Source organism: Dermacentor andersoni, unplaced genomic scaffold, assembly GCF_023375885.2.
Source record: "Dermacentor andersoni unplaced genomic scaffold, qqDerAnde1_hic_scaffold ctg00000041.1, whole genome shotgun sequence".
Classification (NCBI taxonomy): Eukaryota; Metazoa; Arthropoda; class Arachnida; order Ixodida; family Ixodidae; genus Dermacentor; species Dermacentor andersoni.
In genome coordinates, this window is record NW_027314754.1 from 4,603,540 (window position 1) to 4,617,590 (window position 14,051).

At 48.0% G+C, this 14,051-nt stretch overlaps 1 protein-coding gene across 2 annotated transcripts in view; it reads right to left on the reverse strand.

Moving 5' to 3' along the window:
• LOC129381357 (uncharacterized) overlaps positions 1 to 14,051 on the reverse strand; it is a 57,223-nt gene that overhangs the window by 16,320 nt on the left and 26,852 nt on the right. Inside the window, exons 5-6 of one of the 2 annotated variants that reach the window (XM_055064131.2) lie at positions 5,495 to 5,589; positions 44 to 129 (exon numbers count right to left, since the gene is read on the reverse strand). In XM_055064131.2, coding sequence (XP_054920106.1) covers positions 44 to 129; positions 5,495 to 5,589 — 181 coding nt within the window. The remainder of the gene's footprint in view (positions 1 to 43; positions 130 to 5,494; positions 5,590 to 14,051) is intronic. The other variant, XM_055064132.2, reaches the window with a different exon arrangement.

A 14,051-nucleotide genomic window follows, 5' to 3' on the forward strand; every position in this document is an offset into this window, starting at 1 on the left:
TATGACGTGAGCATCGGACTAGTACAACAAAGCTATTACTCACTCCTTAGTGTTGTCCACCAGAGCGCATGTGTAAACACCTACGGTTCCCACTGGCACCCACAGATTGCTTAGAGCACACTGTACTCCCTGTAACAAACCGGTTAGACATATTTAAAAAATGTTCGTTTGCGTCTTTCGTTTTGTCATTGTATAAGCTTCTAAGAGTTACGTTAAATATCGTAACTATTATTTCTTTCTTTTATTGAGGTCACTGTCTCTTGTGAAAATTGTGCTTGTAGTATGTACAAAAGACGCATAAACTAGTACTAAACTTTAAAAAAACTATAACAACACAAAATCCGTCCAAACGTTCCAAGATTTACGACGTGATAGCAGGCTATAGGCAATCTTATTTTTAAATGGAGAGTGCTTCGCTTAGACGGCTCTGTAAACCATGGCACCTTCCAAGGTTCGTCCTCCGCTGGCCAGCGAATATATATATATATATATATATATATATATATATATATATATATATATATATATATATATATATTGAATGTATATATATATATATATATTGAATGTATATTTGCTGTGTACGGAAGGTACTCCGCTGTTTACCTTTCTCGTGTGCTCGCTGTCCCTGTTGTTTTGCGTGCAGCCGCCAAAAATGACAAGACGACGCACCATCTATAATAGCTCGGGCAGACACTCTCGTCCTGTGTCGTTGAGGCCCTTCGGGACTCAGCTAGCATGCAAGCGCCCGCGTACTATGCATCAGGTACACGTTAAGGAACCCCAGGTGCTCAAGTGAACCCCGAGAACCCCCCCCCCCCCCCCACCCTCGCTACGGCGTGCTTCGTAATCATATCGTCGTTTTGGCTAGCAAAACTCCTGAATTAATTTTTTTTTCTAGCGCAGCGCAGCGCCGCCTATTCTCGCTTTTTGGATCTGCAGGCACCAGCATCGCTTGGAGTGTCCGGTACCCTCCTTAGATACTGTACGGTTCCAATCGCGTTTGATCTGTTCCTTTTTAACCTGTAACTGTTATACTGTTGTGTTTCTTCAAAAACAAAGCTTCAAGTGGCGCGCAATGTAGAAGCTCAGATGTGGTCGCCATCGTCCGACAGAAAATGTACACGACGACACCGCGGTAAAGACAGCCGCCTTTGTGGCCCCGTGGCTATGGCCTTACGCTGCTTAGCTGGAGGACGTGGGTTTGATACGGACCATGCCGGCCGCATTTTGAGGGGAGTGCAACACGAAAAGAGGCGTTCGTGTACCTAGATTTCAGTGGACTTAAAGAGAACCTCAAGTGCCTCACCCCGCCCCCGCCAAAAACAAGATCTGTAGTCTCCCACGACGGCGCGCCTCAACATCACGTTCTGGGTTTTTGCACGTAAAGCTCCAGAAACTAGTTTTTTGTAGTTTTGTTCTGTTCATTTCTTTTTCCTTTTTTTACCTCGAATAAAACGCGAGTGTTCAAGCTGCGTGCATGCTTCTGGCGCTCGTACCCAACAAGTCTTACACCCAACAAGTCTCGTACCCAACAGGTCTCGTACCCAACAGGTCCCGTACCCATCTGTTGGGTACGAGACCTGTTGGGTACGGGTGACGCTGGCGCCACCCGCAGCCGACTGCACCACTACATTATAGACAAGTGTGATTCACGTCGCACGAGAGAATTTGAAAAAAAAAAAATTCTGTTTACCCCAACTCTATGCTGGTCTCGCGAAGCGTGAATCATGGTGCCCAAGCAAGCTATTAAAGCTGGTACGTCGGTGCTACAGACGTCATCCGTAACTCGTTTCTTAATTTTTTTTTATTCTCCCTCCCCTAGAGAAAACAATCTCTGCCAGCAGGGTTGACTTCCGAGGTGGTTCGGCACACGCGAATCGGTCGTTGCGCGTAATTCCAAGGTGCCCTTTGGACGGTGATTTCGACTATACCTTAATAATGAGAGAGAGAGAGAGAGAGAGAGAGAGAGAGAGAGAGACAGAGACGAATAGGAAAGGTAGGCAGGTTAACCAAGGACGTGCCCGGTTAACTAGGATACACTGGAGGAGGGGAGCCAATTTCTAGAAACCCTAGCAACAATACCACGCAAGAGCCGGGGTGTGTAACCCCGTCACGGTTTGAGAACTTCCCGAAGACGGCAACCCTGTGGCTCCAAAGACAACAGCTGTCACCTCGCAATGTGCTTGAGTGGCCGATTGAAATTCCCTACTATCTTCAACGTTGGCAGGCATTTCAGCCTTTAGCAAACGCGAAATCGATGCACCATTCCGGCTCCGCATGGGCGCTGTTCTATTGAAATAATCAAAGCTTTCAAGAGCATTACGGATATTTTCGTACAGTTTGCGGGATACTTAACGATACGGTAGTATTTAATAGATCAACAGTTGCTTACGCAGGAATTTGACGTCACGCAGAGAATATTATTTGGAAAGGTTCTCCTTACCTCTACGTATGAGATACGAGGGCACTTAAGAGGAAGCTTTATCTCGGGTGCTCCTATCTAAATACATGTAAAAGGAGAATTCGTTTTTCTCGGCAACCACTGCACCACATTTGACGAGGTTTATTGCGTTTAAAAAACAAACTTAAAATATAGAGACTGCTGGTTTCGAATTTTTGTGTTAGGTCGTCAATATTTTATTAAAAATTGGCGAAAATTGAAAATTTTCAGAAAACGAAACTATCAAGTTTACAACTCTATAACTCAACAACAAATAATGATAATACAATTTTGTGAATTGCATCTAATAGTACATCTAAAGCGGACAAAATTGATATGTTACACATGACTATAAAAAGATTTAGTAATATGAAAATACAACTCTTGCAGAACCCTAGTAACCAACGTAACAAATTCACGTAAGACATACCGAATTTGTCCGCTTTGAATGATCTAATGGCTGCCGTTTACAGAACCGCGATATCAGTTCTTGATGCAGAGCTATAAATTTGTAAACATTGTGCTTCTATTTTTTTCATACGGTCAAATATTTGAAAATCTTTTTAAGGAAATTGAAGCACTAAATCGAAATTCCGCTTCCAACAGTCACTAGAATTTAAGTTTCTCTTTGAAATGCAACAAATGTCATTAGAATCAGTCCAGGAGTTATCTCAGAAAAACGTTTTTGCGTCTTACATGTATTTGAATAGGCCGCGTCGGAGTTGGGCCTGAGCTAAAGCTTCCTCTTAACAAGACGGTATATAAAGAAACAAGTAAAATTTGATAAGGTCTCCATTCATGTTTACCGGTGTGCCAACGGTGGCAGCGTCTTTCGATGCCGTGAAATTCCAAATTCAAGGGGGACATTAAAGCAAGCCAAGCGCGTCAGAGCTGTAGGAATTGCAAATGTTGAGCTTGGTTATTCCTTACTAAGCCAACGGTAAAGTTGCAAAGTTACAGAGCCCAGCAAGCTTTCTCTTGCTAGTTGCGCTAAACCATTTCACGATTCATCTGCAGGTATACTTGCCTTCAAATTAATGGCTATATGCCAAGCAAATCAAACAGAATAATAATTCTTCAGAAAAGAGCAGTCCGGTTAATTAGGAAATTTCATCGTGGAAATCACGCAGCACTTTTCTAAGAGTGGTCTTTGAAGAATTATCACTTATTCGATGCTGAAATGATGTCGTGCATAAGGGGAAAACACGGGGAAAGCGGGAGATGGAAATTCCAGATGATAAGCAAAACGAGGAGAAGGTAAAAGCAGGAGCTAAAGTTTCGACAAGAGGATTTGTCTTATTCAAGGAGACATGTTTTCGTCGGAAAAGTATATATAGGTAGGGTTCCTCTCAAGAGGAGTGGGAGTAAGGCGGGCGGGTGAGGCAACGACCTGAGGTGTATTAGCAGCGAGGGTGTACAATTAAGTATAAAGGGGGTGCTATGCCCATGGCCGGTTACAGGGCCGTGTGTGGGCCGGCGTGTCAATGTCCATTAGCACCTCTATTATCTGCTTCGCTGGAAACCGTACATACGTTATGAATTTATGAGATATGAGTTGGCATACTTTCGTACATATGCCCGTCCGGGAACACGCAATAAAATCTTAGACATGTTCGCTTCAACATTAAAAATGTCACAGCTTCGCCAGAAAGGCAAACCACCGCCTGCTATAGCAAGTTGCCAGATAGCAATACGAAATAAAGATAGTAGTTTTAGCGGTTGTACAAACTTGGATACATTCGCTTACCAACTGAATCATCAAGCATGGTGTTAGCGCGCATGCGTAAACATGAGCACGTCACACTCGATGAGCGCGGACACTCGCTGTCGAAACGCTGGTGTGAGCAAGCACGGCAGCAGCAGCGAGCGAAGTCCCCTTCGTGCGGTCGGTCGCTTCAGGCCAAGAGCGGCCAGAACACAACGCGCGCAATGAGGCATCTGCAGATCCCTTTCAGCATAGGGCGCGTGCCACCGCACGCGGCCACGCAATGTAGCCACTTGTTGGAGGAGTCGAAGCCGCGCCGCCCCCCTTGCTTCTGCGCCGCATCCCCGCTTTCCTCGATGTATGACGCTCGAGATTGAGCCTTGACCGTAGTTTGCCTCGCGTGCTTACACTTACGTACACGTACAGCATACGACACGCGGCGACGGTCTCATCACCCTTGGGCTTTACACGGAACCTCACGGCGACGGCGACGACAAAAATGCCCCTGGAGTGTCCACATAAATGCTATCGCGATAGAAGTAAATGTTCTTGGCACTTTACGTGTAAAAACCAGAATGTGATTACGACGTAGAAAGTTGGGCGAGTTGGATGATTAAGAGGCACGCCTTCGCGAGAACTCCCGGTTAATTTTGACCACATCGTCAATGTGCACCCAACGCACAATGTACGGGCTTTCTTTTTTTCCACCCACGTCGTAACGTGGCAACCAGCATCGGGGTTCTCCATAGCCTTTGGACTATAGAAGATTTCACCACAGAGGAGAAACGAAGCAGCATAAGTATCTAACGCCAAACTGATGACGAGCACCAGACTTTCCTAGAAATTGTGAAGCAAAGCAAATCGTTTGTCAATCCCACCAAAAAACAAACCACAACTGTGGACATTCAGATGTTCGTCCTAGCGTAGCCTACGTGTCATAGTTAGTGTGCCATTTATTATAACATAATTATGTGTGTATATATATATATAATATGCGCCCTATCAATGTGAGTAGTGCATGCGTCATAGAGCCATTGTCAGGCAGAGTCTGTCTACCTTGTAGCCCTGTCATCCAAGACCAAGTGGCGTCTGAAACAGTGTCGTAAATAAATAAAATAAATTTCCCTGCATCGCAATGTTACTGTGTAGACGATGTGCTGAAGTGTTGAAATGTAATGTCATTCTTGCGTGGCATGACAGTCTGACTCTGATTCAGGCTGTCTTTCGTGATTTCATCGCAGCCGCCTTTTCTTTCACCTATGTTTATTTCGGCCGCTTGTACCATTTGCCAATGTTGGCCAAGGTATTGGTTTATGACACCAACGGCATCTTATACAATAACTTACCCAGAAATTTTTCGGCCGCGGAACAGCCTCACCAGTGAGGCTCATTCCCAGAAGGATTTGACCCTCGGCTTTGATGTGGAAATCCCATGCGTAGTCTGGGAAATGGGAAAGAAAGTTAGGAGTGGCGATAGAGAGCCGTCTCAAGAGGATTAGCATGCTCGCATGCTCGCGGCAAGCATGTCTTATGCTAGGCAACAGCCTGCTATGGAAGAGGGTGTGAGCGAAAAATATATGTATATATAATATATATAGGCTTCGCAAAAACCCTATTCGATTACAGGCTGTTGCCTAGCATAAAACAACCTTTACAGGAGCATTCTGATCCTCTTGTCAATGATAACATCGACTTACGAGTAAGTGCTCAGTATGCTTAGGCGGATTCGCGCTGTGGCGTTGGCACTGTCACCAGAGTGCCGTCACAGTATCGACTGGTGCTTGCGAATAACCCTCAAACCGGTTTAACCGGTTTGAGGGTTACTCATTATCCGGTTTAACCGGAGGGAAATGAATCCAGTCTCGACATCTGGTTATCCGGTTGTCCGACTTTGAAGAAACGGATACTTGGGATATAGGGTTTAAATACCTGGTTAGCCCGCTGTTCCAATATTCGGATACAGCAATTCCCAAAGAAAAATTTAAAAAGAAAGAAAGGTAAGCAGGCTAACAAGAGCAGATATCAAATTTGCACGAGCGGTAGCAAAAGTAATTGCAAATATATAAGACCAAGAGAGAGACGGAGAGGCAATTTCGGCAGAAATACAGAAGAACAAGTTATCCGGCTATCTGAATATCCCGACACTATTAAGCGAAAAAAAAAAAACCTATAGAATAACCGATCACTTCGGTTATGCGGTTTGACCAGCCTATGCATAGACTGGTCTGAACGGAGCGGACGTGGTAACCGCAACCTTAAATCCATCGAATCGTTTGTTTGGGCGCTGGAAAAGAGCGACGGTTTTTCCTTCGGTCTCAGTGGCGATACCATGGGCGGCGAACCAGACCATGCGACTGTCCTGACACGCATTCAGTGTACCACTAAACCAGTCTGTCTTTCATTGTTTCGCCTTGGGGTTTTCTTTTTTTGCCCTTCATTTTGTCAAAAAGAAGAAAAATGCTGAGCACGAACAGGCTTTTCTTAAAAAGGTCAAGGATTCCATATACCGACGATGCGGAAGGTTGAGTTGGAATTTGGCTGTGAACTTTTGTTCAAATCCCACAGGCATTGGTCTACATGCTTGGTCGCTGTTTCGATGCACGCTATATATTTAGGGTTCTGAACGATGCCAGGTGAATTTTTTTTGTTACAACACCTGAATATTTCTACTAAGGTGCCGGATGTTGGTTGCAATCACCGCTATCTGATAAACAGTTTAATTTTGAAACGGGTTAACCAGTCAGTGTTCGGCAAGAACTGATTCCTTGCCAAGTTTTTGCTGCATTTCTAAGGAAAATTCGGAGGCCCATATAAGACCATCCAAAATTCTGAGGTTGACGCCACTGATAAGGGGACCTCCACAATCGTTATCGCTCAACGACGCCGTGCGCCGGCGTGCTCGGTATGGAATGTCAGTCAAGGAACAGGCTGCAACGCAACCTGTGTCGGAGACCCAGATTTTCGCTCTGAAACTAGTTATCGGTTATTATGAAATAAAGGTCACCTTAGGTATGAAGCAGTCGAAGGTACAATCGTCTCGCGTGACTTTTTCAGCCAGTTATCCGTTTTTATCTCATGTCGCGTTTGCCTCGCTCCACGATTGAGGTCGGCTAAGAGTGTGTGGGGCTAAGACCCTTTAGAGATGGGGCTCGTGTTGGGCTGCAACGATGGAAGCTGGCGACGTGGTCCAGCAACGACGCTGACGTGAGAGCTCGAAATTGAGTGTGTGTCTGGACCATCGGCGATCATTCATCACTAATACCACCCATGAATCCGACACCTGAAATCGGTGACAGCCTAAGGATTACAAAAAAAAAAAAAAAAAAAAACTCAGACTACAAAAATTCAGTGGACCTGCCCTTCACATTTGCAAGAGAGTCCAGCCACCTGGAGTCCACTCACAAAATTTAACAAATAAATTATGGGGTTTAACGTGCCAAAACCACTTTCTGATTATGAAGGCCGCTGTAGTGAAGGACTCCGGAAATTTCGACCACCTGGGGTTCTTTAACGTGCACCTAAATTCTAAGTGCACGGGTATTTTTCGCATTTCGCCCCCATCGAAATGCGGCCGCCGTCACCGGGATTCGATCCCGCGACATCGTGCTCAGGAGCCCAACACCATAGCCACTGAGCAACCACGGCGGGTATTCCACTCACAGCTTAACGACACCGGTCTGGGGTGCTATAACGTGAAGCTTTTCCCGACTTTTCTATTCCATTTCGGCAATCAGCCCTACACGATTGGCCAAAAAAAATCTTTTGGGCCACACCCATTTCGCCTGTCTATCATACGACGCCATGAAACCGTCATAGCTCCCCAAGTGATATGATGTGCACTCATTGTGTGTAATTAGACTGAAGGAGCAAAAATAATTATTTCTGATTCGGCGCCTTTTCGTCATTGGCCCTCTGCTGTTAGGGATGCGGCTATGAGCATGAGCTGACGTGTCTCACATGTGCTCCTTGATTTCTCGGCAAAAGGCCCGGTAATTCACCCCAGCTCATGCAAGTTCTCACACAACGGCATCCGTGAAGTTACAAGGACCATGTGGATACAAACATTTTATATGGGAAACCATTTTTCTCCGATTTAGGATTTTTTCTACGAGCACTGTGTCGCTGCGAGCTAAGCCTAAAGAAAGCAGGGCCTAGCGGCCGTGGTTAGGCGTGCTCCGGCGGGGCCATTGACCTTGCCGGGGACCTAGGGCGAAGTGCGTCAAGAAAATGGCGTCCGCTATGCGTGTGGAAGTGGAGGATGAAGAAATAATGCCGGAGGAAGTTTCCACGAAGATTGGCTGGCGCGTCGCCGGGGAGAGGAAGACCCAAGAGCGAGAGAGCAAGCAACTCTGACGCCGGTCGACGTGGGGCCGGCGGCTGCCGGGCATCGTCGCCCGCAGTCCAAAAATTTCAACACCAAGCTACTCGAGGTAGCAAGGCGACAACGGCGCTCATCGCATGCGACGGCGACAAGGTCGCGACTACATCAGATACGGCAACCTGCTGGTCGAGTGTTCGCTGTATCACAAGCAGATCGATATGTACTACCGGTGTGGTCGCCTCGGTCACCGGATGGACGTTTGTCCTAACCCCAAGACAAGATATGCCGTGGTTGCGGCATGAAGAATCCCGAAGAAAGCCACGTTTGCAGTAACCCCAAGTGCAGCCTCTGCGGGGGCAACAACCTCACCGCGGACAGGAAGTGTACAACAAGATTAAAGACGGCATACGTCATTCGTAAACGGCGTTGGGAACGTCAGCAACGAGAACAGGTGCAGCAGCAGGGGCAGCAGCGGAGGGGGCCAGCGTGGCAGCAGACAGCGTGGCAGCCGCCGGGTGGGCGTCGCAGCCGCTCCCAGAGAAGGCGAGGGAGAAACACGAGCGACACCAGGTCATCGTCAGCAGCTGGGGCTCGCAGGCGCGAATCTCGTTCGAGGTCCATGTCGAAGACCCGGCGGAGCAACGGCGCCGAGAAACAGGTGGGCTGGGCAACGGGGTCTGCCGTCGCTCTTGACAATAACAATTTCCCTCCGCTCCACTCCTCGCGCCCTTCCAAAGACAACGAATGTAGACACTTTGGAACTCAAGGATATGATAGAGAGGCAGAACAATCAAATCAATAGCCAAAATACTCAGATAAAGCCAACGATGGATTGTAACCAGACACTCAGTAGAACAAAGAACAGTGATAATGACGTCGGTGCAGGTAAAAGGAAAGTACCCAAGAGAGACACCACCAGCGCTGCTCCACCGGCGACGAAGCTGATCACGCCACCAGCGCTTATCACGTCACCGGCGTTGACGCAGTCAGTGACGCAAGCTCCACAGACGGAAACGGCAGTTGTTACCATGGAGGAAGTGAAGGCCGAGGCCGCCATTCCTCCGACAATGGAGTCGGTCATGAACACGCTTACGCAAATCTCCAGCCTAGTTTCTCAAATGTCTGCGCAAGTGAACAGTCTAAAAGTAAGAATGGATAATGTGGATGCCAAATGCGCCCAACTCTCCCTTAGAGTCATGACGTCGGATGCAAAAAATGAGCCTCTCACCGTTGCCAAGGTGAAGTCATCACAAATTAATCTACGGCCCAGGCTGCGAGAAGTTGGTTTCGTGCGCATATCTACCGCTCAAGAAGTAGAAAATGACGAAGACTAAAGGAAAGCAGGAAGCGACTGCGACGTTATTGCGATGGAACTGTAGGAGTATTAGAAACAGATAGGGGAGTTATAACTATACGTTGATAAATTGGAGCAGAAACCGGATATCATAGCGTTACAAGAGACCAACGGCCGGGCCAAGCTCACGGGATACATTACGTATACGCACCCTAGCGAAAAGGGTACTGTGGTCTTCGTCCGCAGCAACATGGTGGCCACACTGCACGTGACCGCTCATCGAGGCTGCGAACATACGCTAATCGAAATTGAGAGCAGAAGAGTGGGGGTTGACAAGAACATTGTCGTCTTGAATGCTTATTGCCGACCGTCCAGCAGGGTCATTGACTTTGAAGGCACCATATTGGACTGTATTAAAGAAGCAAGAACAAGACCGATTTTAGTGCTAGGAGATTTCAACGCCGCCCACACGATGTGGGTTTACAAACATTCGTCCAAAAGAGGAAACCAATTGGTAAAAGCTATAAAGGATCACGACATGGAGGTGGTTAATGAACCGGGCGTACCGACCAGGACAGGCACTAGCACGGTCAGAGACACCACTCCTGATATGACGCTAGTTCGTGGGAACCTCGACGTAACTTGGCGTAACACGGGGGGAAATCTTTGCTCAGGTCACGATATAATTTGAGTAACCCTCGGGGGGACCGACATCAAGGCGAAACTGGGTCAAGCCAACATTACAGACTAGGACCGGTTACGTAGAAGCACATACAGGGAAGGCGAGGACGAGGACCAAGACACCAATACGTATGAGGCGTGGGCCAAAAAGCAACGCGAATTTCTAAAGAAATTTACGCAGGAGATTGCTATGACCACGCAAATTCCCTTCGTAGACAGCAGGAATAGCCACATGTGGGCGGCAAGGCACAGATGGAAGAGGCAAAGACATAACATGAAGCTTCGCAGACGTATACACGCGCTCAATAAGCAGGTGACCGAGTATGCGCAACAACTATGCGGGGAAAATTGAATGAAGTTGTGTGACGAACTGCAAAGCACACTGTCTACGAAGAAGACTTGGAAGCTGTTTCGGTACCTCATAGATTCGTTAAAAAGAACGCATTCGCTCGAGACCTCACACGAACGATCAACTGTTACGACGGGGACGGGCAGAAGCTCATTCGTGAACTCACAAGTAAATGCCTGAAGACAGAGAAGAGCGGTAACCCGACTCACGAGTATGAAGGGAATAGCAACGTCGAGATAGACGAAGCCTTCACCGAACTGGAGCTGGTTGCGGCCATCGACTAAAATAATCAAGGCAGCCCACCAGGAATTGACGGCGTTGCGTACAAGATGCTAAACAATATGAGCGACAAAAGCCAAGCTGAACTGCTCAACCTCGCCAACGCGTCCTGGGAGAAGGGTTAAAGAAGCGGAAGTGCATTTCATTCCCAAGCCGGGGAAACCACTCCCCGTCGACAATCTGCGCCCCATCTCCCGTACGTCGATTGTGGGGAAAGTGGTCGAGCGTATCGTTTTCAGGATACTACAGAGACATTTGGACGTCACTTATCAGATGCCACCGACCATGTACGGATTCCGGAGGCACCTGAGCACGCAAGACGTCTTGGTGCAACTACACGAGCTCGTCATCAAGCAAGCGAAGACTCCTACACGAAGAGCTATCCTGGCACTCGATCTCATGGGGGCCTTCCATAACGTCACACACGAAAGTATTCTCCGTAACCTGCAGCAAATGGGGTGCGGAAAGCGAACATTGAAATTTGTGCAGGATTTCTTAGGCAATAGAACGGCAACGATCAAAATGGGAGAGAAGTCGAAACCGACAGCCCTGGGAGAGAGGCACCCCGCAAGGATCGGTTCTTTCGCCGCTTCTCTTCAACCTGGCACTCCTCCTTCTCCACGCTTTGCGTCAAGACATAGAGGCCATAGATCACGCTCTGCATGCAGACGATATCACTGTGTGGACGTCGAGGGTAGGGTCGGAGAGTTGGATGGAGGAGACCCTTCAGAGAGTGGCAAAGACCGTGCACGAGTTCGCTAAATCGTGCGGCCTCAGTTGCCCGCCACAGAAGTCAGAGTTCCTCGTTATCAAGCCAAGAAGAAAGAAAGGAAATCAAGAGAACGTCCGCATCACCATTGATGGGACCACCATATTGCCAACCACGCAAGCACGTATTATCGGTGTCATCTTCCAGAATAATGGCAAGGCGGGGCGTCGATCGACAAAATCAAGGTTTCAACGGAACAAATTTCGAACATGATCAGAAGAGTCACAAACAGACAAAGGGGATTGAAGGAGGACGATGCACTGACGCTCGTCCAGGCCTTCGTGACGTCGCGAATCGTTTACGCGGCGCCGTACCTCATGTTACTCAAGAAAGACAGGGACCAGTTGAACGTCATCATACGCAAGGCAACCAAGATGGCGCTGGGCATGCCAAAGCATTCTTCGACCAGCAAGCTTCTCGGCATGGCCAAGCAAAGCGTCGTTGAAGAGTTATAGAAGCTCATCTATCTAAACAAAGAGTTCGACTCAGTCAACGTCGGCGGGATGTCGCGTTCTTGCCAAATTGGGCTGGCAAGTGACAGAGCGGAAGGAAACGAGGCCGTTACTCAGGTTATGGGCGCATAATATCGACAGTAAGCCACTGCCTCCAAACATGAGGTCGGGTCGTAACGACGGCCGCAGGAAGCCTCGTATAGCGGCCTTCACGGAGGCTTTAGGTCAAATAGTAGAAGAGGAAGAGGGGTCACTCTCTTCGCAGACGCTTCGTTACCCAAGTTTTCAACGAAAGCCACGCTACAGTTCCGAAGGGGGATGTGCTCGTAACCTGCGCCTCCATCAAGACATCTTTTCCGGAGGTGGCAGAAGACGCCGCGATAGCGCTAAAGCTCACGCAGCCCAAGGTGGGAAAAATTGTCACTGACTCGCAAAAGGCGTATAACAGCTACAGAAAGGGATGGGTGTCTCTTGCGGCACTAGATATTCTCAAGACTAAACGCGACGTACCTGAAAGGAAAGTTGAGTTGATATGGACACCGGCTCTCTCTGGGCTGGAGGGCAACGAACTTGCCCACCAGTTTGCTCGAGAGATGGAACACCGGGTAGAGGAAGGTGAGCCACAGTCCATAATTAGTTATAGGGAGATTACGAACCAGTACAAGACGGAGAGGCGCCGTTACCCTGATTCTCACAAATCGCTTACCAGAGAAAAGCAAGCGATCTACAGGCAGATACAGGCAGGGTCCTTCCCACACCCTTACCTTCAAAACAATATGCACCCGGAAAGGTACGACAAGGATTGTAACTTCTGCAAAACTCAGTTAGGCACGCTCCAACACATCATTGGAGTATGCGATTTCATCAAGGCGATCCCCCCACCTCTTAACTGCCCCGCTACCTTACCCCATCCCTCATCCACCCTTACCGAGCGATGGGAGACCTTGCTTACCAGCACCGCCCTGGAAGACCAGCTCGTCCTGATCTCCAGGGGCCAGGCGGCTAGGGAAGCATATGGGTCCCGTGAAGAGGGAACCACTTCCATCGACGGCGTCTAAGATGATGTCGAGCTCGGCACAATAAAGTTGTTTCTCTCTTTCTCTCTCCCCCTCTGCTGTTGGTTAGAAGTTCTCGGGCATCGCCCACTTCGCCTGACTGTCACGCAAAATCGAAAAAAACCCTGAAATCTCACAGCATTCAAATGACGTTTGCGCATTAAAGATGCAATAATATGCTGAACAAAGCTGAATTTTCTTCTGAATGGCGGGGGACAGCCCCGTTCAGAAAGAAATAGAAGACGACTGCGAGCCAATCGCTCAGGCACTGGCTACTCACAGCTGCTGGAGAGCATGGCTTTATTTGTGTAATAAAACTGTATTCATGTATGTATTCTTGTATTCCGGTAGGGCACGTAATGGCAGGACACCTAATGAGGAGGGAACATAACCGATGGTCATTAAGAGTTACGGAATGGATTCCAATGGAAGGGAAGCGTAGCAGAGGGCGGCAGAAAGTTAGGTGGGCGGACGAGATTAAGAAGTTTGCAGGGACAACATGGCCACAATTAGTACATGACCGTGGTAGTTGGAGAAGTATGGAAGAGGCTTTTGCCCTGAAGTGGGCATAACCAGGCTGATGATGATGATGATGATGATGATGATGATGATGATTCCGGTAGGGTAATGCTGCAGGCTCTTTGGGGCGTCTTTCGGCCCCGATCAAACACGCATGTTTCCTTCGTTCCAAAGGCAGCCAGCT